The sequence below is a fragment of the Onychostoma macrolepis genome, chromosome 21 (assembly GCF_012432095.1).
Source record: "Onychostoma macrolepis isolate SWU-2019 chromosome 21, ASM1243209v1, whole genome shotgun sequence".
Taxonomy (NCBI): Eukaryota; Metazoa; Chordata; class Actinopteri; order Cypriniformes; family Cyprinidae; genus Onychostoma; species Onychostoma macrolepis.
In genome coordinates this window covers 13,226,085-13,254,014 of record NC_081175.1, presented here as the reverse complement: position 1 = coordinate 13,254,014, position 27,930 = coordinate 13,226,085, and the positions used below count along the sequence as shown (strand labels likewise).

General features: G+C 37.8%; 1 protein-coding gene across 1 annotated transcript in view; it reads left to right on the top strand.

Moving 5' to 3' along the window:
• The window catches only part of pcxa (pyruvate carboxylase a), a 117,170-nt gene extending 91,209 nt beyond the window's left edge, over positions 1-25,961 (top strand). Inside the window, exons 11-21 of the mRNA XM_058757338.1 lie at positions 3,937-4,081; positions 5,480-5,569; positions 6,133-6,354; positions 8,434-8,590; positions 9,851-10,091; positions 10,303-10,552; positions 15,841-16,085; positions 19,158-19,337; positions 22,014-22,262; positions 22,450-22,590; positions 23,592-25,961. Of these exons, the coding sequence (XP_058613321.1) occupies positions 3,937-4,081; positions 5,480-5,569; positions 6,133-6,354; positions 8,434-8,590; positions 9,851-10,091; positions 10,303-10,552; positions 15,841-16,085; positions 19,158-19,337; positions 22,014-22,262; positions 22,450-22,590; positions 23,592-23,843 (2,172 nt within the window). The 3' untranslated portion in view covers positions 23,844-25,961. The remainder of the gene's footprint in view (positions 1-3,936; positions 4,082-5,479; positions 5,570-6,132; positions 6,355-8,433; positions 8,591-9,850; positions 10,092-10,302; positions 10,553-15,840; positions 16,086-19,157; positions 19,338-22,013; positions 22,263-22,449; positions 22,591-23,591) is intronic.
• Positions 25,962-27,930: the final 1,969 nt, after the last annotated feature.

The following is a 27,930-nucleotide window of genomic DNA, read 5'->3' as shown; positions in this document are numbered from 1 at the left end:
CTTATAAGCTGAGCTGTATAATCATCTTATGAGCGTGAGGCTAATACAGCTTTACACGGCCAGCAAAGTTGAGAAGTAGAGAAGGAGCCAAAGATGTTCAGTCCAAGTTACACTTTTTCTTGGTTTCTCATGTTCTATCTCTGATTCCCGTAATCTTTGTTTTTCTGGGCTCTGTGATTTTAGGTGAGCGTGAGTCACACTCAGTCTTTATACGGGTCTATATATAGAGGCCTGACTGCATGCAAGCACAGCTAAGCGGACGGCACGCAACATTGCCAGCGGCCCGCTATAGCCCAGCTCCACACACTTGGAGCATGTAACCGGTGGGCTCAGAGTCTGCTAAACCTCGCTGCGGCTGACGTATCAGACTCAAGATTTGGCCGGTGAGCCAAAATCAGTCTCGGTTAAATCATGTTTCAAAAAATGACAGATCATTAATAATACATTTAAGTACCATAAGACAAAGATGAATGATTCATGTGTGCATGTACATTGCGGTTGCATAAAGAAAGAGACTGCAACTGCTGGATCCAAGCCACAACTAATTGCTGTGAAAGAGTGATTCCAGCAGGGGTGCGTACACCCTGGGGGAAACTTAAGCGGGTTACTGTAAGATTTAGTTTTTGGTTCTTGAACCTATACGAGTGAATTTACATCTTTAAATATTAAGGCTGTAACGAATGTATTTCCTTTTTAAGAAGAATAAATAAAATGTGTGGTTTGACAATTAATGTGGACATTTATTTTGTAGTAAAATATGCACTACTGTTCAAAAGTTTAGGCTTAGAAAGGCTTTTTTGGAAGAAATTTAATAGTTTTATTTATTGGTTTTCACAAAATCTTAAGCAGACCAACTGTTTTCAACAATGATAGTGATAATAATAAGAAATGTTTCTTGAGCATTAGAACAGTATATTAAAATAATTTCTGATGAAAATATATTAAAATAGAAAACAGTTAATTTAAATGCATTAATATTATACTGTAATAATAGTATTTTAGTATATTTAACAGTATTAGTAGTTTTTACTGGGCATAAGACTAAAAAAACATCAAAAATTGAACCGACCCCAAATTTTTAAACAGTGTATGTGCGTATATAAACAATGAAAATCTGCAGGATTTAAATATAACAATCACTGTTTCCTCACAATTGGAGGACTTAATCTTGTGTACTATTTCTCAAAGATGTTCTTGCTGCTGGTGCCTTTCTCATTAACATTTGTATAAATGATGATGCGTTTTGCTGATGGGTGATATTTCATACTTGTTGAGGTTTGAAAGAGATGAAAATAAAAATAATACAAATGTCTTGAATTTAATTAAACACTCGATGTGGATTTTACTTCTGAATAAATTTGCTCCTAGGTCTTTCTCGGTCGATTTGCCCTCAGAATTGTCAAAACTTGTGAAAGACTTCATTATAATAATAGTAGCTTTTATGGTAATAATTAGCTATCATGTGAATATAATATGAATACACTTCTAGTTTGTTGTTGTTTAAGGCATATTCGAGTTTTTCTAATGAGGCTGTGGAATCACAGAAGGTTGGGAAACAGAGTAAAGCACAGTGGACTTGAGAGATTTCAGCACCCTGGACAGCTCCAAACTCTGAGCTACCCAAATTGGTTAAATCTGTGAGACTACGTTGTGATATCGCCATCTGTACTTCCATCTGTCTTGTTATACTGGTCCCGTGGTTGGATGGTTGGCATTGTAACTGCTCATTTAACCCTGTATTCTTCGATGTGTTTGCTCTTTATTTCTAAATGTAAAAATCCAGACAGGTAGTCTTGAATATATCCACAGCCTGTCTGTGCTTAAATGTTTAAACTCCAGTGTTTTCTCTCTCCTGCTGTTTCTCTTATTCTCTCTCTTCCCTGATTTTAGCCAGCCGTTGTGGATAGCTTGTGGGCAACAAATTGTTTCCAGCAATACCCAGTGGTTTACCACTAAACAACACTGTCCAAGCAAAGCTGTAAAAAGACATTTCCTTTACCAGCCAAGAGAAAGCTTTGATTATTGTGGAGTTATGTGCATGCTTGTGCTCTTCAGCATCATGGTTATTTTCTATTGAACATGTGGACAGGATGTGGTTGCAGAATCATGTTATCGAAAATCCCTTGTTTGCTCTGCTTTCCCAAAAATCATTATGCATTATTATACCATTGGGTAAAAAATAAAAATAAAAATCAAACATAGTTTTTTCCTTTTATATATATAGATATACATAATGTAGTATGATTCTAATAATAGGGCTTAATTCATGGTCAATTTGTGCATTTCTATTACTTAGAATATGGTCCTCCCTTCTGCATAAAGAATAGACTCATGAATTGGGCGTTGTCTTTTGGTTCAGTGAGTCAAAATTTGTTTGTTGCCTGGAGGTAACACAGTACCATAGAGGGTTGAACTTGCTGCCCGTCAGCTATGGTAGTCACAATGGTTTTCAGTACATCATTATGCATCTTATTGTGCAAGTATGTAAAGTCTGTAGCTTCAAGCACTTTGTCTTGCACAAAATTAGGTAGTTCAGTGTCACCGGCATTGTGTCTGTATGTCTGTATAAAGTTAAAAGTTTGGACGCACTTGATTTGATTTTGTATTAAGATGTAAATTAAAGGAATAGTTCGCCCAAAAATGAATTATAAATGCACCCGTGTCATTACAAACATTTTTACTCCTGTGGAACATAAAAGATATTTTGAGAGAGATGTTTCTTTGTCCATACAATTGTCAATGGTGACCAACACAGGTTTTTAAAAATATATTTTTGTTTTTATTTTTCAACACGGAAGTAAGCTGTTTTCTGTAAATTTCATGCGATTCATCAGGTATATAACTAAAGAATGACAAAGAACAGTATACAGTAAAACTATCTGCAAAACAAACCATTGTAACAAAATATACCAACATCAAGCAGCATAACAGACTGTTTTTGTACAGCTAACTGACACCAGAAGTCTTGTGCATTCAAACCAAAAATGGCTGCGTCTGCTTTTACATTTTAAAATGCTTACAGTCTGTTTTTTGAGCGAAATAATGTAGAAGTTTGGAATGAGGAGGAATCCTGCAGTCAGAAGAATCTGGGTCAGAGTGCTGGCGGATTAAAGCTGACTCTTTCCAACTCTCAGTTCTTGGGAGAAGATTTGGACTCGGCCTTTCTTTTGGTTTCTTTTCTTCCTCATCCTCGATCTCTCCTTCACTTGTTCTCTTAAGGTCTCCACTAAACCCTTCCATAGAGAATCAATGTGTGATGTGTATGTATGTAGGTGGCAAGGGTGCAAAATCCAAGTGCTAAAACTATAGAGTTTCAATTAACACTTTGCTTATTCTGTTAGTCTCTCAATCTGCTCCCTCTTCAACTCCCGATCTCTTCAACCTTCTTCCGATTTCATACCCTTTCTTTCATGTCTATCTAAACCTTTATTATCTCCCCTTCTCCGGCTGCCATTGGAGTACAGTATCGACAGTCAGTCTAATGGATTCTGGAAAATCTTTCGTGTTCAGCCGTTGGTTTCAGCTCAGAGCACCACAGAAATGCATGTAGCAGACTATATCAGGAACACAGGACTTGAAATGTGTTGCATGTCAGCTCAGTATATTGAATTGTTTCTTCATGCTGTAACAGTGAGCACAGTTTCCTCGGTGACCCGAGCCCAATTTGCACACACTCAAAGGCAGGTTTGATAGTGATGGAAGGGAGTATTGAGTGTTTAGATAATGGTATTGATTTTAGAACTGCCTACCAAATGGCCCCATCTGGCCTGTGTAGGACCATTAGCACCTAAGCTCAGCCCGTGTGAGAGCGCAGTCTTGGATTGGTCTTCTTTGTCTCTCAAGAGCTGCCCACTCTAGGCTCTCTCCAGCTTTTAGCTCATCAGTTCCTCTGAACTAGTTAAAAATGTATTTGTCTGTTCTCTTTTGTCTCCCCAGACAAACATCCCGTTCCTCCAGAATGTGCTGAGTAATAATCAGTTTCTGAACGGGACAGTAGATACTCAGTTCATCGACGAGAATCCAGAACTCTTCAACCTCAAACCGGTGCAGAACCGAGCCCAGAAACTGCTTCACTACCTGGGTAACCTTTTATTGAAAATTTGTTTCAGTGAACAGAATGATTCACACGCGTTTGACTGAATATAAAGGTGCACTTATTTTATATTTGATTCATTTCAAGAGTGCTATTAGTTTCTGTTAGTGTCAGAAAATAACACTTTTTAAAAAATTTTTTTTATAAAATTTTGTTTGCTACCTTAGAATTGATTATCAGAGGCATTTATACATTTATGAGGGCATTTAGTTCAAACCATAAAACACAGCATGTTGTCGATTTTGTCAAAAACTCTCAGTATGACCAGTTACGGCTGCTAAATATAAAATCAAATCAAGTAGCCTTAAATAATGCACGAGGTGTCATGAAATAATAAACACTCTTCAAGAGCGTTTATTGAACTCATTTCAACTAAACACATTATTTAATAGGCATAGAATAGAATAAAAGGTCAGACAGCAGATGAAACCAAAATCCATAAATATACTACTTTTGACCGGACATTGATTACATCTGGGACATTTTTGTCACTTTTTTGCTTCATAATTGATTTCTTTGTGTAAAACTTTATTTTTGAGGTACTGTATGTTCATGAGGTACTGTAAAATAACTGAATGGATGTTTAATGCTTCAGTGATCTTATTACAGATTATGAACACCTGTGTTTCTATTTTGAATGTTTAATATCAGTGCAAGTAATACAGAGTGAATTGTGCAGATTTGCACACTACCTTTTAAAAGCTTAGCATCAGTAAGACTTTTTTTTTTTTTTTTTTAAGAAATGTAATACTCAACCAAGGTGCATTAATTTGATGAAAAGTGATAGTAAAGACATTTATTGTTAGAAATTTTGCTATTTGAAATGAATTAAGTTTCTATTCAGCAGAGAATTCTGGGAAGAAAAAAATAAATAAATAAATAAAATAAATAAATAAATATATATATATATAAGCACAATCAGCATATTAGAATGATTTCTGAAAGATCATGTGACAGACGACTGGAGTAATGGCTGCTAATATATTATAATAAATAAATTACATTTTAAAATATATTCAAAAAAGAAAGTTGCTTAAAATTGTATTAATATTTCACAATATGAAATATGTTTTTACTGTATTTTTGATCAAATAAATGCAGCCTTGGAGAGCAGAAGATATTTCTTTTGAAAATAAGAATAATATAATGAAAGTTTTTGGAAGGTATTGTGCATATGAACAAAAATGTGTACTTTTCACCATCCCTTCTCTTTCTCAGCAGCCCTTTACAAAGTTTAAGTCAAGCCAAGTGCCAAAACCTTCTAAGTAACGTGGGCTGTGCAGTCTCTAGTCCACTTGACCCATCCACTCAGTGTCTTATACCAGCAGAGGTGGATTTGAGGCAGTGTGGACTATTTGTGTGTGATTACGTTTGCTCGTCATTCAGGGCATGTTATGGTGAACGGCCCGACTACTCCGATACCTGTCAAGGCTAAGCCTTCTCCCATCGATCCGGTCATCCCACCAGTACCCCTCGGTGAGAAGCACACACACTTTCCTTATCTTACATTCACACGCTGTCAGTTTCTCACACTACAAACTCAGCATAAGCTGCCTTTGCACTTGGTTGCCGTGATATTTCATTGATGCACTGCAGAAGGCATGAAGTAGAGTATGTTTACGTCTTTCAGAGGGTGGTTATAATTCATCCTTCCCCCTCAGGGTTTCATGAAGTTACCCATGACTATATTATGAATCTACTTCAGGAGGAACATGATAGACATTTGTTTACAAAAGAGCCCCTCCACCACGTTTTCATTCACTTTTTTTTTACTTCCATCTTGTGTGGATTTGTTTGGACATGTGCCAAGAGCAAAAATCAATTGTTGTGTTCTGGAAAAACTACTTCATTTTTTCTGTTGCAATACTGTATGTCTATTAAGATGCATGATGTTGTTGTTGTTGTGTGTCTGTATGTGAATAACAGCCCTGATAAAAAAAAAAGGTGTTTTTTATCCTTTGTAGTCCTACGCAGCGTGGTGTTTGTGATGATGTCTGTATTATTAATTGGCAGTTTGTGTATTTGTATGCACTCTGCAGGTGAGCCACCAGTGGGTTTCAGGGATGTGCTGCTGAGAGAGGGTCCAGATGGTTTTGCGAAGGCGGTACGTGCCCACCAGGGTCTGCTGCTTATGGACACTACGTTCAGAGACGCCCACCAGTCCCTCCTGGCCACTCGTGTACGCACTCACGACCTCAAACGGATTGCGCCTTTTGTGGCTCACAGCTTCAGCAACCTCTTCAGTGTGGAGAACTGGGGAGGTGTGGTACTAGTTCGGCACTATTGTTTTCTTTTCTTCTCATGCTTTCTTTCTCTCTCTCTCTCTCTCTCTCTCTATTTTTTGCCTTACCGCTCTCTTGCATTCTAGCAGCAAACCCAGCCCACTATTCTCCACCTTGACTCGCATATTTCCCTCATTCCAGCTGAATAACACAGATCGATCAAATACCAATGAAGACAGGGTCTACTTTTGATTCCTCTTAATGACTCTGTGTTTTAGTACTTTTAGGGAATAAATGTTTGTTAAAAATAAATGCAATTCCATTGTTAAATGGTTTGATGATTTTACTTATAAGTATAAAACTATTTTTTCAAAATGTGTTTACACAGGCTAGGTACCGTAAAGCAAATAATACTATTTATAAAACAGCTTTAGTAAGCAACTACTACTGGCAAACACATAATGCATTTTTAGATACATGTTGTCATATGAATTATGGATAAATGAAACTATTAAAAGCAGTTTTTCGCTGGAATAAAATATAAATATTAGATGAGACACCTAAACTTAAAGGGATAGTTCACTCAAAAATGAAAATTCTGTCTTTAATTACTCACTCTCATGTCGTTCCAAACCCATAAGACCTTCGTTCATCTTCAGAACACAAATTAAGATATTTTAGATGAAATCCTAGAGCTTTCTGACCATGCGTAGACCGTTTTGTTTGCGCACAAAGTATTCTTGTAGCTTCATAAAAATAAGGTTGAACCACTGATGTCACATGGACAATTTTTTTAATGTCCTTACTACCTTTCTGCGTCTTGAATGTATCAGTTGTGTTGCTGTCTTCGCATGGTCAGAAAGCTCTTGGATTTCATCAAAATTATCTTAATTTGTGTTCCGAAGATGAACGAAGGTCTTATGGGTTTGGAACGACATGAGAGTGAGTAATTAATGACAGAATTTTCATTTTTGGGTGAAATATTCCTTTAAATGAAAAAGTAAACAAAATTAGAAATGTTGATTTGGCAAAAAACCCCAAAAAAAGACAACTACTAAAACCAAATTCAAATGAAGATTGAAAATATTAAGCTTGTATAAAATATCATTATGCCACAGCCATATCACCCTGCAGCCCAAGACTGGTTGCCCATGGAAGCTAAGCAGGGCTGAGTCTGGTCAGTACCTGGATGGGTGACGACCTGGGAAAACTAGGTTGCTGTTGGAAGAGGTGTTAGTGAGGCCAGCAGGGGGTGCTCACCCTGCAGTCTGTGTGGGTCCTAACGCCCCAGTATAGTGACAGGGACACTATACTGTAAAAAAGCACCGTCTTTCGGATGAGAAGTTAAACCGAGGTCCTGACTCTCTGTGGTCATTAAAAATCCCATGACACTCATCGTAAAGAGTAGGGGTGTAACCCCGGTGTCCTGGCCAAATTCCCTCCTCTGGCCCTTGTCAATCATGGCCTCCTAATAATCCTCATCCACTTGATTGGCTCTATCTCTCTCTCCTCTCCACCTGTAGCTGGTGTGTGGTTAGCGCACTGGCGCCGTTGTCCTGTGGCTGCCGTCGCATCATCCAAGTGGATGCTGCACACTAGTGGTGGTTGAGTAGAGACCCCCCATGATTGTAAAGCGCTTTGGGTGCATAGCAGTACACAATAAAGCGCTATATAAATGCTTCATTCATTCATTCATTCATTCATTCATTAAATAATATATCAGTATATAGATAATCTGAAAATAACACTGCCAGTCATTAACTACACTGATTTATTTAGCACCAAGTGTTTGAGTCACGAAAGAACTTTGATTCACTAAAAAGAACTGGCACATAAGACTCAACTGGTTTCTAGATTTATTTATTTTTTGATCAAGAACCAGTTCTGGATTCCTAATCCTAAAAGTAATTGGTTGTCATGTAGCCTTTATAAATACTGAATGACTGTTGCACACTAGATGTGTATTGAGTTCATTTCTGGAATCAAAGTAAGGACTTGAGATTCCAATAGGAAGGTGCTTTACATGCTTCTTAGAGTTTTCCACATCTGTTCCACTTATGTGTATATCCTGATCCTCTTATTTTTATTTTTTTTCTGTCCTGTCTCTTTCTTCACCAGGCGCTACGTTTGATGTAGCAATGCGTTTCCTATGTGAGTGTCCCTGGAAAAGGCTGCAAGAGTTGAGGGCTCTGATGCCAAATGTGCCTTTTCAGATGCTTCTGAGAGGTGCCAACGCCGTTGGATACACAAACTACCCTGACAATGCCGTCTTCAAGTGAGTCATGTGGTATCTTAAACCACAACCTGCTCACAGTCTGAATGAACTTCTCAAAGGTTAATCTTTTTACGAACCGGAATCCCGAGGAATTGAATGTTCTGATTCAGATTCCACTTACAGTAATGAATATCATACCTTTGAGAAAGTACATGAGCAATCAAATTGGAAATTACTCTTTTGTTTTGTTTTTTCTTTTCTTGTTTGCCACTATTAAAAATAACCAGCTCATTAGAGTCATTTGTTTATGAATTGCTTGCAATAGTAAATTCTTTTGCCATTACACCATAGATTCAGGAACGGCACAATTCTGCTGCTGAATTGTGACACATGAAACACTGACAGAGTATTTTAATATGGTTTTCCGCCCACTTCAGCAGAAGAATGCAGACATTTAATGAACAAAGTGAAAAATCATTTGGTTCCACTACTTGTTAGAAAAACCCTTTGTCTTTACTGGCTTTAGCCTTCTCCATTTGTTTTTCGCTGCCACTGACTCTGGCCCCAAGCACCATTCAGATGGCTTTTAATTCATATTAGAATGTGGAGCTGGGGAGCATTTGTGATCGTTTAATGGCTTTGTTTCAGACCTACCATAAAATGGCTGCTACCAGTTTCCATTCAGCATTTTCAATGGAAAAATATGTTGCTTACTGTTTATGGGAGATTTTTGATTTTTACATTTACATAAGCAACTGACATTTTAATGGGCCCTAAATACTTGCTTAAATAAGGTAGGAGAACAAAAAACAGGAATGACACGTGTATCTTCTAAGCCTCCCCTAAGTAAACAAACCAGTGTTATTTTAATATTATTTATATGCTATTGTATTATTAATAATATTTTAAATGAGCTTTTTCATATTTTCAGGTAGTGTTTTTTGTTTAGAAATTTTATGTGCTTTTTTGTATGTGTTTATAAATAAATTTCTATTTCACTTTATTTTATTTCAGTTCTAGTTTCTCATTTTAGTAAAATTACTTCAGCTTAAACTTTTTTTTTTTTTAAATTTCAGTCTGTTCCCAATGCAACATTTCTAATTTACATTAAAGTTTAGATGTTTCATCTTATTATATAGATATATGTGTTGTAAAATATAATGATGAAAATATATGTTATACATATTTTTTTGCTTTATTTCAGTTACTAAAAACAGGGTTTTACCTTTCTAGTTTTAGATTGTGTGAACAATAACAACACCGAAACAAACAGCTCTTTGATATATCGTTACTCATTGCATCATTTCCTGTTTTTGTTAGGTTCTGTGAGGTGGCTAAAGAAAACGGCATGGACATCTTCCGTGTGTTTGACTCATTGAACTATCTTCCAAATATGCTCTTGGGGATGGAGGCAGCAGGTGCAGCAGGAGGAGTAGTGGAGGCGGCCATCTCGTACACTGGCGACGTTTCCGACCCCACAAGGCAGAAATATTCTTTAGACTACTATCTCAAACTAGCAGATGAGCTGGTCAAGGCTGGAACACACATCCTCTGTATCAAGGTGGTTGTTTGTTTATTTTTGAGTGGGTTTTTTTATCCATTTGTCTGTTTTGTTAACCTCAACTCTTGCTCACTCTTTCATCTCGACTGCTGTTCCCACTCTGCCTCCACCCACACATAAAATACCACTGCATCACTGTCTCTGTTTGTTTCTGGTGCACTTCTCTCACTTCCCTTTACTTTCTCTCTCTCTCTGTCTCTCCTCTCTGCAGGACATGGCGGGTCTCCTAAAGCCTGACTCTGGCCATTTGCTGGTGAGCGCGTTGAGGGACCGTTTCCCAGACGTGCCGATCCATGTGCACACTCATGACACCGCAGGGGCCGGAGTGGCTGCCATGCTGGCGTGTGCAGAGGCTGGAGCAGACATTGTGGATGTGGCGGTTGACTCCATGGCGGGAATGACGTCCCAGCCCAGCATGGGCGCCATTGTGGCATGTGCCAAAGGCACCAAACTCAATACTGGTGAGGGTTGTCAAACTTTGTGCTGATATACACTATATTATATTATTATGTATATGTAAATATATAGTTATGTTTAAATAGACTGATAGATGGACAGATGGATGGGTGAGCATATAAGTGTAGATAGACTAAAAGATATTTGGATGGATGTGGTTATGTTTAGAGAGATGGATAGATGATGAATGAATGGACGAACAGACGGATAGGTAGATAGATAGGCAGATAGAAGGGTAGATTGGTGAACGGATGTGGTTATGTGGATGGATGAACGGACAGACAGATAGATAGACAGATGATAGGTAGGTAAGTAGGTAGATAGATAGGTGGATGGATGTGGTTATGTGGATCGATGGATGGATATAAAGATAGATAGATAGATAGATAGATAGATAGATAGATAGATAGAGAGAGAGAGAGAGAGGGAGGGAGGGAGGGAGGGAGGGAGGGAGGGAGGGAGGAGGAGAGAGAGAGAAATAATGTTACCACTGGCTTGTCTCACTGGTCCAAAATTTCTCTCCATAGAACTAGAGTATATTAAACATGAATTATTTCTTGATGGCTGTGATTGACAGGTTACCTAACAGTTCTGCATTAAGTGAGGACAGCAAAACTGTTTGTTGCTGGCAACTTTGTCTCATCCTGGTTAGGACACGGTGTTAGAGTGATTAATTGGTTGTTTTGTTTTCTGTTGTTTTCTGTGCGTATAACAGTTCCTCATTTATTTTAGTTTGCCTGAGTTTCCATGATACAGCCAATCGCTCATTTTCCAGGTCATATGATAAAGGGAACATGATGTAAATATTCTTCTTCTATCATAAAAACTATTTTCATGAACAATTACTCCTCATCCTTCTGCAGTCGTGAAGCTCTCAAGGCAACCCAAAATGCTCTTTGTGGTATTTAATATTCAACACACCTGTTTTACACAATTTTTCAACTGCTGTGCCTCATTTTATGCAAATGCTCCCACACTTTCGTTCACTTAATATTTCTTTCCCCCTTCTTCATAATCTGGGGCGAATGAGGTCATGGGAAGTCAGCTAAAAGAAGAAAAGCAAACAAAGCAGGGCAGTGGTGGTAATGAAAGAAATGGGGTAAAAAAGATAACACAGCAAGGCCAGTCAGTTCTGGAAAGGAGAAGAGAAAGAAAATAATGGTGGGCCGAATGAAAAGAGTAGAGAGAAGGGTCAGAGCGGACAGACATCATTTGGATGTTGGTGTCCGACCCCTTGACCTTTCCTTAATTGTGACATTACTGTGGCTGCTGGTGCTTAACCTTCACTGATGAATCTCTTGCCCCGGTGGGTCTTCTCGCAGTAGGGTGTGTGTGTTTGCGGCCAGAGACTTTGTGTGGTCAGTGTGGGAGACCATCTGTCCAACCATGGGTCACTGCGTCACCTGCCGCTGTAGTGACCAATGGCATGAAGATCTACTTCATTAAGGCTGCTTCATACTGCCACAGCAAATGTCAACATTTCTGACATCCTGTTGACTGTATAATTAACATCACTCAAGCAAAAGTGCTCATGTACTGAATATCAACATGGCTGTTGTGGATAGTGTCTATACAACTAGGCATTATTACATTGAGATTATTAATCTGGTCAATAATGATAAGCCAGTAATTATTTTCATGTTATGGCTGGTATTAAAATTCTGTAAAAAAAAAATTCTAATCAGTTTAAAAAATAAATACTAATAGCCAAAATTAAATAGTTTTAAATGCTACACGTGAATTTAGGACATTACAATGTACAGTATGAAAAACTGATATTTTTTAAGAATAGCTTTAAGTGTTAAATGATGGTAGAGGTGATATACTTTTCCAAAAAAATATGGTAAATGAGCATGTACAATTAAGACGATATCTAATCACAGGTTTTTGTTAGTCTTAAAGAGTTTTCATACAACCTTCCACAATTGAAGGCCTCTTCGAAATCTTACGTTCTTAAAGTAATGGCATTCAATGTTGCATGCAATGCAAAAAAATTGCATCTTCGTCTGTATTTTTGTTTTCCAATATAAACATCTAAACATTCTTAAATCAGGATATATTTACTTAAGAAAATTTGAAACCATAATTAAGTGACTTTGTGCTTGAAACAAAAACAAATATCTGTCTGTGGTATGAAAACTTGTTTTCTCTTTTAATCAAGTTTTAATCAGATCCAGCTGTCATTGGACATGTACAAGCAACAAATTTTTAATTCTTGGGTTAAATGAACAAATAGTGGAAAATATATATCGTCTAATTATCGGCCATTAACCACCTTGGATTTTAATTTCCCTTAACCAATCGAATTAGAAATCCGGTACTAACTGTTGTATAAACACTCATTTTATTTGCTTGGACAATGTGAACTAGCCTTTACAGTAGCTCTCATTTACACTGTTATTAATATACAGGCTGTGTAAGCTAATATAATTTGCATCTTAGACTTTCTAATTAAGCCACCAAACATCACATTAATAAAGCAAAGAGACGTGAGCTGTGGTGCTCACAAACCGGAAAGCCCTGGTTGTTGTTTCTATGAAAGTCCATCCTTTATGTATAGATGCAGCCCCTCCTCTGGAGCGCCACATGGCGTGGGTGTGTGACTTTGGCAGCACGAGACGCATCAGAGAGCTCACATGATGAGGAGGTGTTCGCACTTTTGTTGATTCAGTTTGTTTTATTCCCACAAGATTCAGCCGTACCCCCCCTCACTCTCACTGCCCCGTGTTTCTTTGGTTTTCGCTCCTGGAGGTGTTGCCTAGGTAATTGAATTGTTTGGAGACTGTCAGAATTCCTGTGGCAGTGTTATTGCAGTCTCTGTCTCCCCATTCGCTGTTTTGTTGCCATATGCAACATCCAGTATTAATCACCTGTTTACATCTTTTTAAAACAAGCTGCCGTATGTGTTGATGTGAAGAGAAAGAGACAGCGCTGACAAATGCTCGATACTTATTACAGTACTCGCAAGGCAGCGCTGTATTGATATTCCCCAGACATTCCATTTGTTCTCTCCTCCTCCTGAACCTCCGCCTGAACCTCTCAACGTACAGACCAAAAATCAAATGAAATTTAAAATTAAAATGTGAAAATCTTTCATTGACTTGCGTTGAAATGTTAAAATATAACCAAAAGCGATGTCGTCGTTATCATGCTATTTGCATACTGAGTTTAGTCTTGTTTCTTGCATCTGTTTGCGTGTTGAATTGTGATTGGTGTTTTCTGTCATGCCTCTATTTAACTATATTAGCCACCTTTACACAGCAAGTATTATGTTACAGTATGTGTTGATTCTCATGCACAGCTGACAAAAAACAAGACCTGCTGAGTGTTATGACAACCTGCAAAATCACTCTAATATAGCACTTATGTAAAAATGTAATTTATGTAAAAATGTCCCTTACCAGTTGTTCGCTGTAGGCGATGCTATGCTAATTCTGTAAAAGACAATTTCTCCCTTTGCATTGAACTTTGAGCTTTGTAACTTTGAAGATGTTGTTTATGCTCACACAGCTACATTACACACTAACAAAAGTTAAAAAGGTGAAATCGTATTATATGACCCCTTTAAAATCTAACAGCTATTTTGTTACAAATCCTTCCTTTCTTTCTTTTTTTTCTATCATTATTTATATCGTATTGTTTTTGTATTATTGTATTTTTCTTGTATCGTTTGTTTGTATCACTGTATTGTTTTTGGATTGCTTTATAACTTTGTATTATTCTTTGTATTGTTGTATTGTACTTTCTATCATTGTATCATTCTTTCTGTATTGTTCTAGCCATCCTTCCATCAATTTTTCTTTTTATCATCCATCCATCCATCCATCCATTCATGAATTTCTCTTGCCATCCATCCATCCATGACTTTTTACATCATCCCTAAATTTTTCTTCCCATCATCCCTGAATTTTTCCATCCATGTATTTTATTTCATCCATCCATGAATTTATTCCATTCATCTATCAATTAATTTTTTAATTTCATCCATCCATGAACTTTTCCTTCCATCCATCCATCCAATGAATTTTCTATTCCATCCATCCATCCATCCGTGAATTTTCTATTCCATCCATCCATTCATGATTTTTTCTTTCCATCCATCCGTGAACTTTTACTTCCATCCATCCATTAATTTTTCTTTCCATCTATCTATCCATCAATTCATGAATTTTTCCATCCATCCATCCAGGAATTTTTCTTTCTTTCCACTCATCCATGATCTTTTCCGCCGTTTAATGAATTTGTAAAACACAAGATAACACAAATGTCATTTTGACAAGTAAACTATAATCTATCGTTTCCCTATTTTAGATGCAGTTCCACACTAAAGGTCAGGATAATGCAGAATTAAAGTGAAGAAAAGGGAAGAAAATAGGTTAAGTGCCCCTACAAAAACATACCAAGATGTGAGTGAGGATTTGTTGTGAAATGAGAGATACCAAGTCTGTCGGTCTACTGATCAGTCCATCTAGATGGATGGATGGACAGATGGATAGATCTCCTTCAACTTTCTCTCTCACCTTGTCATTTTTTTAATCTGCGTTTCTCGCTCGCTCTATCAATCTCTCGTTGTCCTGCTCAGGTCCCTCTGCCTCCTAAAGTAGCTCTCTTTCTCTCCTCTTCTCTTCAAGCCAGTTCATCACGATAAAGACCGTGTGGCCAGAGATCAATGCCTGGACTGACTGACGTGTGCTGATAGATTGGTCTGCACGGGGCGAGCTGGACACTGCTTTTACGCCGTACCATCAATAGTGCCTAATAGCCTGTAGTCAGGGTGGCAGCGAGTAGAAGAAAAATGCACGCAAGCTAGTTTTATGAAAGTGTTATTGTGATTTCCGCAATTGTTCTCCGGTTGTGCGCGCACACATGTTAGAGCGTATTTGTGCGTGTGTTATCTTTTGCACTGGAAAACTATTGTGATCACAGCTATGGGCAATTAGTGAAGATGAGGGAGCCAAATGAGCATGTAAACTCTGTTGCAAGTGGCGCGCCTCATTGATTGATTAATTGACTGACTGCTGCTGGTAAATGATGAAGCTATGAGTGGCAGGAAGCAATCTATGCTTCTACCACATACAGGCCCCTGTGTGCTGAGCTTTCGATGACTGATTAAAAGCTTTGGAAGAATGCCTGATTAGCTGGTGCAGTCTGTTAAAGAGACGAGGACTTTCATTATTTTTGATTAAATATTAATGTCAGATAGTCATTTGTTGTGCTACTTGTTCTCCGATTGCTTATTCCTCTTGGTGGACTAATGATCTCTTTCTTTCTCTTCACCACATCTCTTTCTCAGGCATCTCTCTCGAGAAGGTCTTTGACTACAGTGAGTATTGGGAGGTGACCCGAGGCCTTTATGCTCCGTTTGACTGCACTGCCACCATGAAGTCTGGAAATGCTGATGTCTACGAGAACGAGATCCCAGGTGGCCAGTACACCAATCTCCACTTTCAAGCGCACAGTATGGGGCTAGGGAACAAGTTTAAGGAGGTGAAGAAAGCCTACGCAGAAGCCAACAAGCTGCTCGGTGACCTCATCAAAGTGAGCAATTACCCCTGTGTTTTGGGAGATCACATTTTCTTTATTTACATATTCAAACCTATTTTTAGTTATTCGTGAAGGGCTTTATTGACCTGAGCTCTGGTATATAGGAATTCACTCAACAGTCAAGTTGTCCCATTTGTGACAAACTGCATCCATAAATCTGGATTGATTATTTAGAAATTACAGCAAAAAAAGTGGCAAATACTGACTCCTGTGAAGCATTGCCAATATATTGTGTTTATATCATCTGAACATTTTATAGTGAATATGCATTGCATTTTACAGTTAAAATACAGAACTTTTATCCTTTTTTACTTCAAATCAGAATTTGTTATCTTGTATCCTTGAGCTGGTTTGGCATAGAATTCTTTAATAGAAATCCTTTTGGAAAAAATGAATGCTTCCAGAACCAAGGACACTGAAAAGTGTGCCGTCACTTTTTCACTACTCGGTGATTGTCAGACGAGAAATCAGGTCAGCTCATTTCTTATGAAATGTCATAATACTTGAAGGGTTTTAGACATGATGACTCAAATAGAAAATATTAATGCAGTAGTACACGGTGTATTAATGTGCAAAGTGTTATGATAAACCCCTTTAACCCTTCACGTCTGTTACTGCTTCGATTAATCCAGATCTGCAGTCTCTCTGAAATCACAGGCATTTACATTCCTCTAGTCTTTATATGGAACCAAAGACATCACACCTTTTAGCTAATTAGGTCGACGTCTTTTCCTCAGATGTTATGTTTCACACGCTTGAAGACTGAGTCGTGATGTTGTCAAATGCTCACGTTTTCTGAGTCATTCACGTCCATTTCCCAGCTTGCTTCCTCGAAAGTATTGTGTTATAAATTTGAGTTATTTTGGTCAAAAGCAATGTGCAAACACTGATTTGTACATCATACAAAATATTCAGTTCTAACTAGACCTATGCTTGTTACGTCTGGTTCACATCATTTATTCAAAGACTTTGTTGGACAATTTGGTTTTTAAAAACATCCCGCTACCCCTTAGACACATAAAAGATAGATGTTTGTGCCAGAGGATTTTGCAGTTGTTTTCCTATAATTTTGCACTGGAATAGATAAATTTTCCTTTCAAATTTTTCTTTTTTTTTTCTCTGTGGAAACTAGTTCATTTGAAACGTCGTGTCCTGGCATGTAATCGCTTCAAAACACTCTAGCTTTTCAAATAATAAAAGCCATCTCTGTAGAGACAGCTTTATAGCTTTTAAAAAACTGACAGTCATCTGAGAAATCTATCATAAGATATAATTATCAGCATAAAATCCACTCAAGCCTTTAGTATCTAGATACTAAAGATAAATATTACATTTAAGTTATATTTCTGAGAGGTAGTTATAAAGATAGTTGACATGTCCATGAAAGAAATATATTTTGTGATTTATTTTTTTCAATTTTTCTTCAGTCTGTTTTCCTTTTTAATCCTTTACTAGCTCATTTTAAATGTCCCTTTGGTGTGAGAAATGAAACATTTTATGATGATATTAATAATAGATAATTGTTTTATTTATATAGCACCTTTTTAACACTCAATGTCCCTTTTAGACATTAGAAATATTAGTTTTATACTAATATATATTGTATAAGTATATATACAAGTCTCTTACTTAATATGAGCTCATAAAAGCTGCTTGTATGATAATTATAAAATAATTCTGCTTTTGGTTTCAGACTGATATTAGTCCAGTGTCACGTCATGCCACGTCAAAAGTATTTTATGTGAACTACTGCTATTTTAATCAATATTAGAAGGTATAGATATACAGTCATTTGTATTTAAATCAAGTTCTGTTCATAAAATGTAAACGAATTCTAGGGAATAACCGTATTTAGAATATTAACTGCTTTGGCGTATGTTTTGATCAAAAATATGATGTGCTTATTCAGCCATATACTGGATAGTGGAAATAAGTGGTTAAGTAGTATTCAATCTGGCTCTGTTGACTTAAAATCCAATTTCCTATTCTTTACTTCCTGTATAATGTGAAATCCAGATCATTTTTTAAGATTTCCAGTCCTAACCAGTCTTTTCAATGATTTAAATCATTGCATTCAAAATTGAAAGCCAGTCATTTGAGATTAGCAAATATGCGTTATGCTTTAGACTCATGCAGAAGTGCTGCCCCCCCCCCCCTTTTTTCATCAATGAATGGAACGTTTGAGATTGTTCATACGCTGTAATCGCATCACATGACCACCATGAGCGCCGCCGTTTAAATCGCTCATATGCAACATTCTCCCTGGTTAAATAGGGCTTAATTATTACCCCCTGCGCTCAGAAGGGTCTCACCCTCACTCTCGAAATCCGCTCACGCTCACAAGATCATGAGCACCATGGACCCGAGAGCTCCTCTCTGAATCGCAGATTTAATTGCCTGCTCTCCTCTCTCTCTTTTCTCCTTCCAACTCCTCATCCCTCTTATTCCGTTGCAACCGTCTCAATCTCCAGATGAAATTGAATAAAAATAACTTGGCAAAAAAAGAGGGGCAGAAAGGAGGAGCGAATAAATAATCCTGTCCCTGTCTCCTATGGCCCAGAGACAGATCAACTGGGAAGAGCTTTAAGCAAAGCTTATCTGTTGTGTTTCAGAGAGGCTCTGACTGATCTCCTCCAATCAAAGGCGTCTGTGAGCATTTGGTCTCGCCTTGCTGCTTTTCATTTCCCTGGGCTTAATTAAATGATCGAAGATAGTCTGCTTTCTGTTCTCGGAGTCCCCTCGCTGTTAATATTGTCAATATCGGAGGCCGAGCTGCGCTCTGCTTAACATACATCACATTAGCTCTGGGTTTCATTAGCGCCTCTCCGTTCTCTGTCCACCATTCTTTTTCCCTTTTGTCTTCCTGACGAATGTTATCTTCTCCCTAAGCCGTGTTTCTGTTTGCCACTGCACTCTGTTTCCTCTCTTATTCCTAGTTCAGATTGGTCGGACGGCCTGAGGGTGGATAAGCCTGGTGGAGAGCTGAGATGTAGCGATGGAGGCCTAAGCAAGCATGTCTTTCCTTTCTCGCTTATCTGTCCTTCTCCTCTCTTCCCCTTCCTTCAGGTGACACCCTCCTCTAAGATTGTAGGCGATCTGGCGCAGTTCATGGTGCAGAACTCTCTGACTCGGGCAGAGGTGGAAGAGAGAGCAGATGAGTTGTCTTTCCCCCTCTCCGTGGTGGAGTTCCTGCAAGGACATATCGGCATCCCCCATGGAGGCTTCCCGGAGCCCTTCAGATCAAAGGTACGACCTGCACAGCGCATTTCTCACTCAAGCTGCTGAAATACAGCTAGTGTGACACGATACCTACCTTATTAAATGTTGTACAGGATCTAACAGGGGCAAATTAGGTTCTTAAAAGGAATATTCACTCAAAAATAAAGATTCAGTCATTATTTACTGGCGCTGCATGTGAATATATTTTGAAAAATGTTTTGAAAACGTTTTTTGTCTATACAGTGGAAGTCAATGGGGTTCAGTGTTGTTTTGATGAACAATTAAAGTATCAACTAGGGTTAAGGTTAAGTGTCAACGATAGAACTAGTAGTTGTTGGTGCTGTGCTAAAAAACATCCTAAAAGGACGGTCACACTGCACTTTTTGTTTCTAATGAAGTCCATTCATACACATACAAATGCCTGATCAAAACACAAGATCATGCAAAGAAGTTTTACATTTCACTAAAAGTTCAGGTTTAGTGAACTCTGACCAGCAAATGTGTATTATTTTAATAATTTTTACTAATAATTTTTAGTTTTTTTGTATTTTATTTTTATTTTTAGTAATTTAGTGTTATTTTAATTCTTTTTTTTATTATAATATTATTTCAGTTTTAGTTAATTTAGTATATCAAGTTACTTAAAAAAATGAAAGAGAAATGTTTGTGTATGTGTATATATATCGATTTTGGTTCAATTCAATAGAATATTTTGGATGTATATCAGGTACAGTACATGGCAAATTTTCTGAAGGAAAAAATACCTCAACTAATGCTATAAAATATACATCAGTCAGGAGTCAGGTTATAATACTGACTTTACAATTACTGTACATAATTATATTTCCACTCCAATTTGTTTTTTGAAATATAAACATTTAAATGGAGACTGTCATATAAACTTGACAAATTTATTCAATAAATGTTGAAGAGCAGTATAAATGGTAATGATCATATAGTGCATACATTTAGTTAATTTTTGTAGTTTCTAGTTTATGGTCAACGGATATGTTTTTTCTGAGGTACTGTAAATGTGACGTTACGTGACATTCTATTGTTTACAAGTTAGTTGGTAAGTTTATATTTTGTTAGAATTAGGGATGTAGAATATGGTCATGCCAATATGTTAATAATATACATGCTAATAAGCAACCAGTTAAATATTGAGAATTGGTCCCTCCCTATACTAAAGTGTTACCCAAAGCACAAAGCTTACTCCGATTTATTGGATTAGAAGCTCACTACAATGTTCCGTTCATTAACTGAAACAGGCTAGAGAATTGATTGAGAGAATTGAATAGAGAATTTTTGAGAATTGATATTTCGTAAAAAATGAGAATCGATTAAAATCGAGAAATTGAATTTTTTTTTGTTTTAGATTTAGTTAACTTTTAATAAACCTGGTATCGCATGAAGACGTGTGACCAAGATGTAACTTAATTACAAATCATAAACTTTACAGCTGCAGGTTTGGAGCATTGCATAAAAGGTGAGGTAGATTGTATATTTTTATATTATTGTGTGTTAAATGTTGAATTTCTGGTGCCACAGAGCATGATGTAACATCTCATCTGATCTGTTTTGCAGTGTCAGAAGAAACTTTGCATGTTCAAAGTTTAGCTTTAACTTTAAAGTTTTAACTCAGAATCCTATCCTATCTGTTTAATAACCATGGTGATTTCACTTAGGAAATAGAACGTTTCCAAATCTTTAGTCAGAAATTAAGAGTTTCTATAATACTGCCCCAGGGTTAGAAATATGGAATATGGGTTGAAGATGAAAGGGTCGGAGGAAGGATTTAGAATTGATTATTTCAATGACTAAAGTTGAACTTGAGTTTAAGTCTCTGCTCAGCTTGAGCTTAGATCAGAAAGAAAAGAAGAACCTGTTTGGTACAGTATTGCATAAATACAAGTTATTGAATATCTCTTCGGTGAGCAAAATAAGCTTCAGCTCTCTCACTGAAGAGATTCGGTTGATCGCAGTGAAGTCTGTCTTGAGAGGGTTTCCCTGCAGTCTCTAGAGTGCATTAACGCTGTGTTGTGCTTGTCAGAGATACGCAAGGCAAAACCATGTCATTCCTTTTGTTTTGAACGCCCCAATTACCCAGCAGCCATTCCTGTGCAAGATTAGCCACTTCCCTGACAAATGTGTGTCCCATCAGAAATGAACAATGCCTGCATTAAAGCTATTCTGCGCATGCAAGTATGCAGCTAATTTATTTACAATGTCTCTTTTTCAGAATTAGTAGGCCATCTGCTTTGCATGTAATTTAGATAACAAACATATTTGAGCAACGTGGCCTTATTTTTTCCCCCATCTGTTTTGTAACATTAATATTGTTTGTCATTATGCAAGCGTTTGTTTGCATGCATAAAAAGTTGTATTTAGGTCTGCGTTCTTTCTTTGTTTTGCCGAATCAAAATTTACATTTCGTCATTTCGAGTTTAATTCTTCGCTTCTCGCACTTGATTCTTCAGCCTCTTAAATTCATTTAAATGAAGCAATAGGGAGAGATTAATCCTGCTCCTGGTAATGATCGGTTATAAATATTCTCGGATTCAGTGTGGGGCTCAGGGGGATTGCGAACGCTCTACATCATCCACTTACGAGCAGCTTGAAAATACTGCGAGGAATATACGTTTATTGTGTGTTCAGGCACCTGCTCTTTTCTCAGGTTCTCATCACTTATTTGTGGCACAGGTTTTGAAGTCTCTTCCCCGTGTGGAAGGACGTCCTGGAGCCTCCCTGCCCCCCATGGAGTTCCAGGCCTTGGAGAAGCAGCTGCGAGACGCTTACGGTGATGAAATCACCCCGGAGGATGTGATGTCCGCTGCCATGTACCCCAAAGTGTTCCAGGAGTTCAAAGAGTTCACCAGAACCTTTGGGCCTGTGGATTGTCTGGACACTAGACTCTTCCTGGATGGACCCAAGATTGCTGAAGAGTTTGAGGTGGAAGGATTTCTTTTTTTTTTGAGAAATAAAACATTTCCAATTATTAAACCGAAGTAGCGTCACATTTTTATTTGCTGTTACTGTGCCATAAATCTTCCTGTCATCCATGATTATAAGTGTCATTTCTGCATTCCAGCTGTAAGTTCCTTATTTCTTCTCCTCATATCTCTGCTGTCTGTCTCAGGTGGAGTTGGAGCGAGGCAAGACACTTCATATCAAGGCTCTTGCTTTAGGAGACCTTAATAAAGCCGGTCAGAGAGAGGTGTTCTTCGAGCTCAATGGTCAGCTGAGATCTGTCCTGGTCAAAGACACCGTGGCCATGAAGGTGCGTTTCTGTCTTTTTTCTTTAAGTGAAATTTGGCAAAGTTTTGAACCAACTGCTAGAGAGTGGAGTGACAAAGTAAATTATGTAAATGATGTAAATAAAACTGGTGCAGTCGTGAGTTTATGAGCCATATCCAGTGTCCCAACAGCACTGTTGTCGAGATGGGATTTTTCTGGACAGATTTTGCTACCACATGAAACCAGACATTAGTTTTAGTTATAGGTTATTTTTGTTCCAGATTTTTTTAAGTTTAGTTTTATTTCTAATTTAGTTTTCCCACGCGTTTTCTATTTGTTTGTTTATTTGTTAGTTTATTTCTACGCATTTGTTTATTTAGATTGTTTTTGAGTGTCAGGCTGCCATAGTTAATGTGCTAACTGATATTTGTTAATAAATATTTAATGTATAGCCTTCATATGTAACTCCATACTGTATGTATGGGTTACATTTCACAGTATAGTCTAGTCTAATTGCTGTCTAGTGGCATTTTTCTAAAGCACCATGTATAAAAATAATTATAGTACTTTGTGGACATTTTTAGCACATTTTGAAACATTTGGAAAATTAATTTTAGGTTGTTTTTTTCCCCAGGTTTTTGCAGTTACGTTATGTTAGTTTTTATTTTTGAGTACATTTAAATGTAAGTTTCCTAAATAAGTGCTGAACCAATGTGTTTTATAATGTATTTATAAAACACATTTAATGTGTGTGTGTGTATGTATATAATCCTAAACCTACCCATCACAAAACTTAATGCATTTTTAGATTTTCAACAAAAAAAAAAAACACCATTTAGTATGACACAGGAAGTGTCCTCATAAACCATGTTTACGTTGTAGTACTCATGTCATTATACAAATTTGTCCTCATAAACCATGTATACCAGAACGCACACAAATGATCTTATAATATTCTGCATGTATGTATTTCTTGGGAATAGTTGGTGAAATGCAATGTGTAAATGTCCCTGCCGACCTAAATCAAATTTCTTGTTTTTGTAGGAGATGCATTTCCACCCTAAAGCCCTGAAGGACGTTCGTGGACAGATTGGCGCTCCCATGCCTGGAAAGGTGGTGGAGGTGAAAGTGAAGCAAGGCCAGCAGGTGGAGAAAGGACAACCGCTCTGTGTCCTCAGTGCCATGAAGATGGAGACGGTGGTGAACTCGCCACTTTCCGGCACCGTGGCCAAGATCTACGTGACCGCCGACAGCACTCTGGAAGGAGACGATCTTATTCTGGAGATCACCGAATAGATATCATGAAGGCCAACAGCAGGGAACATAACACATCACCACAGCCAATCCCTGCAAGGCTAAACACACACACTCACATTCATTCAGATACATACGGAGTCTAACACCTTTTAGAAGCAGCATGCATTAAAGAAGGAAGGTTGAGCTTATTTTTACAGAATCTCGAATAACGGATGAATCTGAAAATATTTTTACTTTCAAGCTTGAATCCTTTGCCTTTAGAGTCATATGTGCTTTTGTGATCCTCAATCACTTTTAAATTTATACGTGATGAGGATATGAGCTAATGTTATGCTGTTGACATAGAAATGTTTGCCAGTCTTTAACATTAATGAATGTAGTAAAAACTAAAAGATTTACACTGAAAATATAAGCAATAAATTAATGACAGAAAGAGACTTAATTAGATGCATTCCTAATCACGTTAAATATTGCACACAGATGTTTCATAACTTTGATCGTGATCGTTTACATAAACTCGAAGCACTAGAACTGGAGAGAAATTCTCAAAAAAATCATGCATAATCCTTCCCTTACATATAAAAGTCTTATGGCACAGAGTACCTTACTGGAATTACCAAGCGAAATTCAATTTATTTCGAGACAAATAGCCATGTCACACATACCCAAAGTTCCGACCAATGACCCAGCCTGCTTTGTTACTGGGAAAATAAGTGCAAGAATGGATCCGACCTCGTCTCCAGAGTCTTACACTTGAGCTGTGTATCATGTAAAGGTGGAGAATAGTTACCCAGGTGGTTTGGGCTGAAGTGAGCTCCATTGAGGCCAACGAGGATCGATGACTCTATATTCAAGAGCACTTATAGACTCCGCAGCAGCTTTGGGGCACATTGAATTGGAACACAGGCTTTAGAGGAACGTCCTTTTCCCAGGACGCATCTCTGCTTGTGTTCCAATTCCTCTCTTAATGTGAATTTATTTCACTGTCCTGTTACATTCCCCTTAACAGCAGATGCCTCATGGCTGCTGTAGTGATGGCTTTATTCTCCAGCTTTGTCTAATTTCCCTTGTTGAACACGATTGATATAATTCGTAACAGATAATGAGAGGTTTTATTCAATGGTATTCGAGTAATTGAAAGCACTCAGCCTGAAATCTACGAGACGCGCGGCTGTTGCTGCAAAAGAGGTCCACTGGGGTGCGTCTGAAATGGTTTTAACAGTCTTGACTCTAAGTAGACCAATTTTTCATGAGGACCAATAGCCTGTAACGTGGATATATTCTCATCGTTTATCATAACATCCCAAGGTGGAGACTAGAGCGTGTCGTTTTAACCGTGAATCGTACAGGCCCATAAATGTGGTGATCGACCTTCAAATGGATGTTACCATTAAAATGGAGCTAATGTTGTTTAGATGTAGATTTTAGAGCACAAGCGTCCATCTCATCACTGCAGTTATTTTAGAGATTGTTCCTCTGTGTTATTTGACAAATACGTCTCAGTTTACACGAGCAAAGGGGTTTACAAAGGGGTTTATTGTGACAGGCACAAAACTAGGGGATTTGTTGGGAGAGGTAAGCTACCTGTTGGCTTTTGGACTTCTCAATGTGGGCCACTGGCAAAATCTCTGGAGAACCGTTCGATGTTATCAGCTCTGACAGCGCAAACCCTCTCTGCGATTCTGTGAGTGTTTTCGAGTCGAGAAGTGGTTGACGCTTGGCTTTGTTTCATGCCGCCAATACAACAATGCAGTATTTATCAAAGTTGTTGTTAAATGGGTCATGCGGCTTAATATAGCATCGTACGTTGCTGATGCATAGGTACTTGGCACATTGTTCATTCAAACTGTTGAATTTTTACAGGGTAAATATTTCTGTGCATAGATTATATGTAACTGTGTTTGAAATTGGGAATGTTTTGAAGGGAATTGGAACTAATCTGTGTGACATTTCAGATCTGATGCCTTTAATAGCATTCGTTATCTTTCCATTTGAATGTCTGTTTTTTCTGTGAAGTTCATCTCTTTCGATCTGTTTTGATGAGAAATATAACATATGCAAATACTAATGCACCATACCCTGTGTGTTTGTTATTTTAGCATTGAAAATGTTGGAGAAAATATATATATATAAATAAAAGGAGGATAACAGACTGTCTACTGTGTCCTGTTTGATTTTATTTTAGCATGTTGTGCATATGAATCAATAATTAAGCACGTGGTGATTCGATTCATTCTCACACGTAGTCGATATACATGTGAATATGCAAACCACAATGTAAAAATAGCTTGACTTGATGCTTTTATGAGTCGATGTTTGAGTGCGTTCCATTCAAATCAATATGGGTGATCGCGTGATCTCACGTGCCGCACATGCGTCCAATAAACGCTGCTTATTGATCGTCCGTCTGACTGCTACATGTGGCTGGGAGAAACTGTCTGTATAATGGAAGAGATGGAATAATATAAGATCCATCATGTGAATAATTAACTTCATTAGCTTCTTAGAGTTTTATGATTAGGGATAGACAGCCTGCCAACGATACTGCTGACTGATGGCTCCATATTGGTGCGCTTGTGGCAAAACGGGGTATAGGATGGTGGGATAATGTAGGAGTGATGGATGAAGCTCCCCTGTGCATCCATATGCTCGTTCTATTCTGGCAGCAAGTGCGGGGTGAGTTGATTCGCTCAGCTGATGGATTGATATCTGTGGATGAAGCTCTGCAGGGTTTTTTTTTTTTTTTTTTATGTTGGTCAGTCTCGTATCTGATGGATCTCATGTTGACAGTGGGGGTGTTTAATTGGAGGAAGAGTGACTCAGAGGCATTAAATAAAATCTAATTTTAGAACTGTTTTATTTAATTGAGACATATCAGAATGACACAACTGTAGGTGTGAATACGGCATATGTCCTTGTAAAAACAGTGGATTAGCTCCTCTTTGGGATCAGAGAGTTTAACTTGTCATCTTGCAGTCTTATCAGCAGATGTACGAATCAATGTTCTTCACCCGTGCCTGTCGATCCCACAATCCTATTTTCATTGCCCAGCTTTCATATTTTTTTTTTCTTCCTCTCGTTCTTTCACACTCTCTTTCCTGTCTGTTTCTCTCTTTCTCTCTCATTTTTCCCTAGTCTTTTATCACTACAACCCTGAAGGCCACCAGATTATTCCACGTTCCTTCCGGCTGTTAGGGCTCTGTTTAAGAAGGTTATCGTGTATTCAGGGAAAGCATTGCAACCCTTGTCTGCACCTGGCTGTAAGTACAGTGATGAATTAGATATGAATATTCACAGTCTAGTCCTGCCACTCTGTAATACCACAGTGTCACAAAATATTCATAAACTCTGTAATTCTGGCCTTTGGGTTATCCTACACATCCCTCTTGCATACATCAATGAGTCTCAAATAAGCCACAGTCAACACTGGAGTCGTCCTGCAATGCTATTGTCCAAAAGCCCTTTTTTGCTGGTCAGCTTTTTGGTGTTATACTACACAATCTATTAATATAAATTGTCAATTAATATGCAAATTTGTAAGGCATTATGATCATATCTTACAGCTTGTGTTTTTTTATTTCTTGTGTTATTTAATTATGTATTTGTTTTAATGCAGTGCTCATTGTTATCTGCTTACCTGAAATGGACTGAGGGAAGGCAAGAGAAACGCTCCCTCCTTCTGTAACTCAAACTGCTGGGGTCGCTGTTTGGAAGTCTCACTTAAAAAAAAAAAGTTATTTATAACATTTTTAATGTCATATTTTGTCAATTTTGCATTATTTTTCTACTTTTGAATATTTTCTCATCCAATTTTTGTGGAGGCACTGTCTCCCTTGCCTCCCTGTAGGAAATGCCCCTGCTGTACTATGGATCTGTCCAGGTACCCATATTTACGTTCTTGGCAACTTGAGATTATGTACATGTGACAGGAAGTAAACGTGGAAGATTGTCCCAGGTCTGAAAAACACCAAATGTCAGTGACCTTAAAGGGATGGTTCACCCAAAACTGATGTTTATCTGTTTACCCCCAGGGCATCCAAGATGTAGGTGACTTTGTTTCTTCAGTAGAACACAAACGAAGATTTTTAACTCTAACCATTGCAGTCTGTCAGTCATATAATGGCAG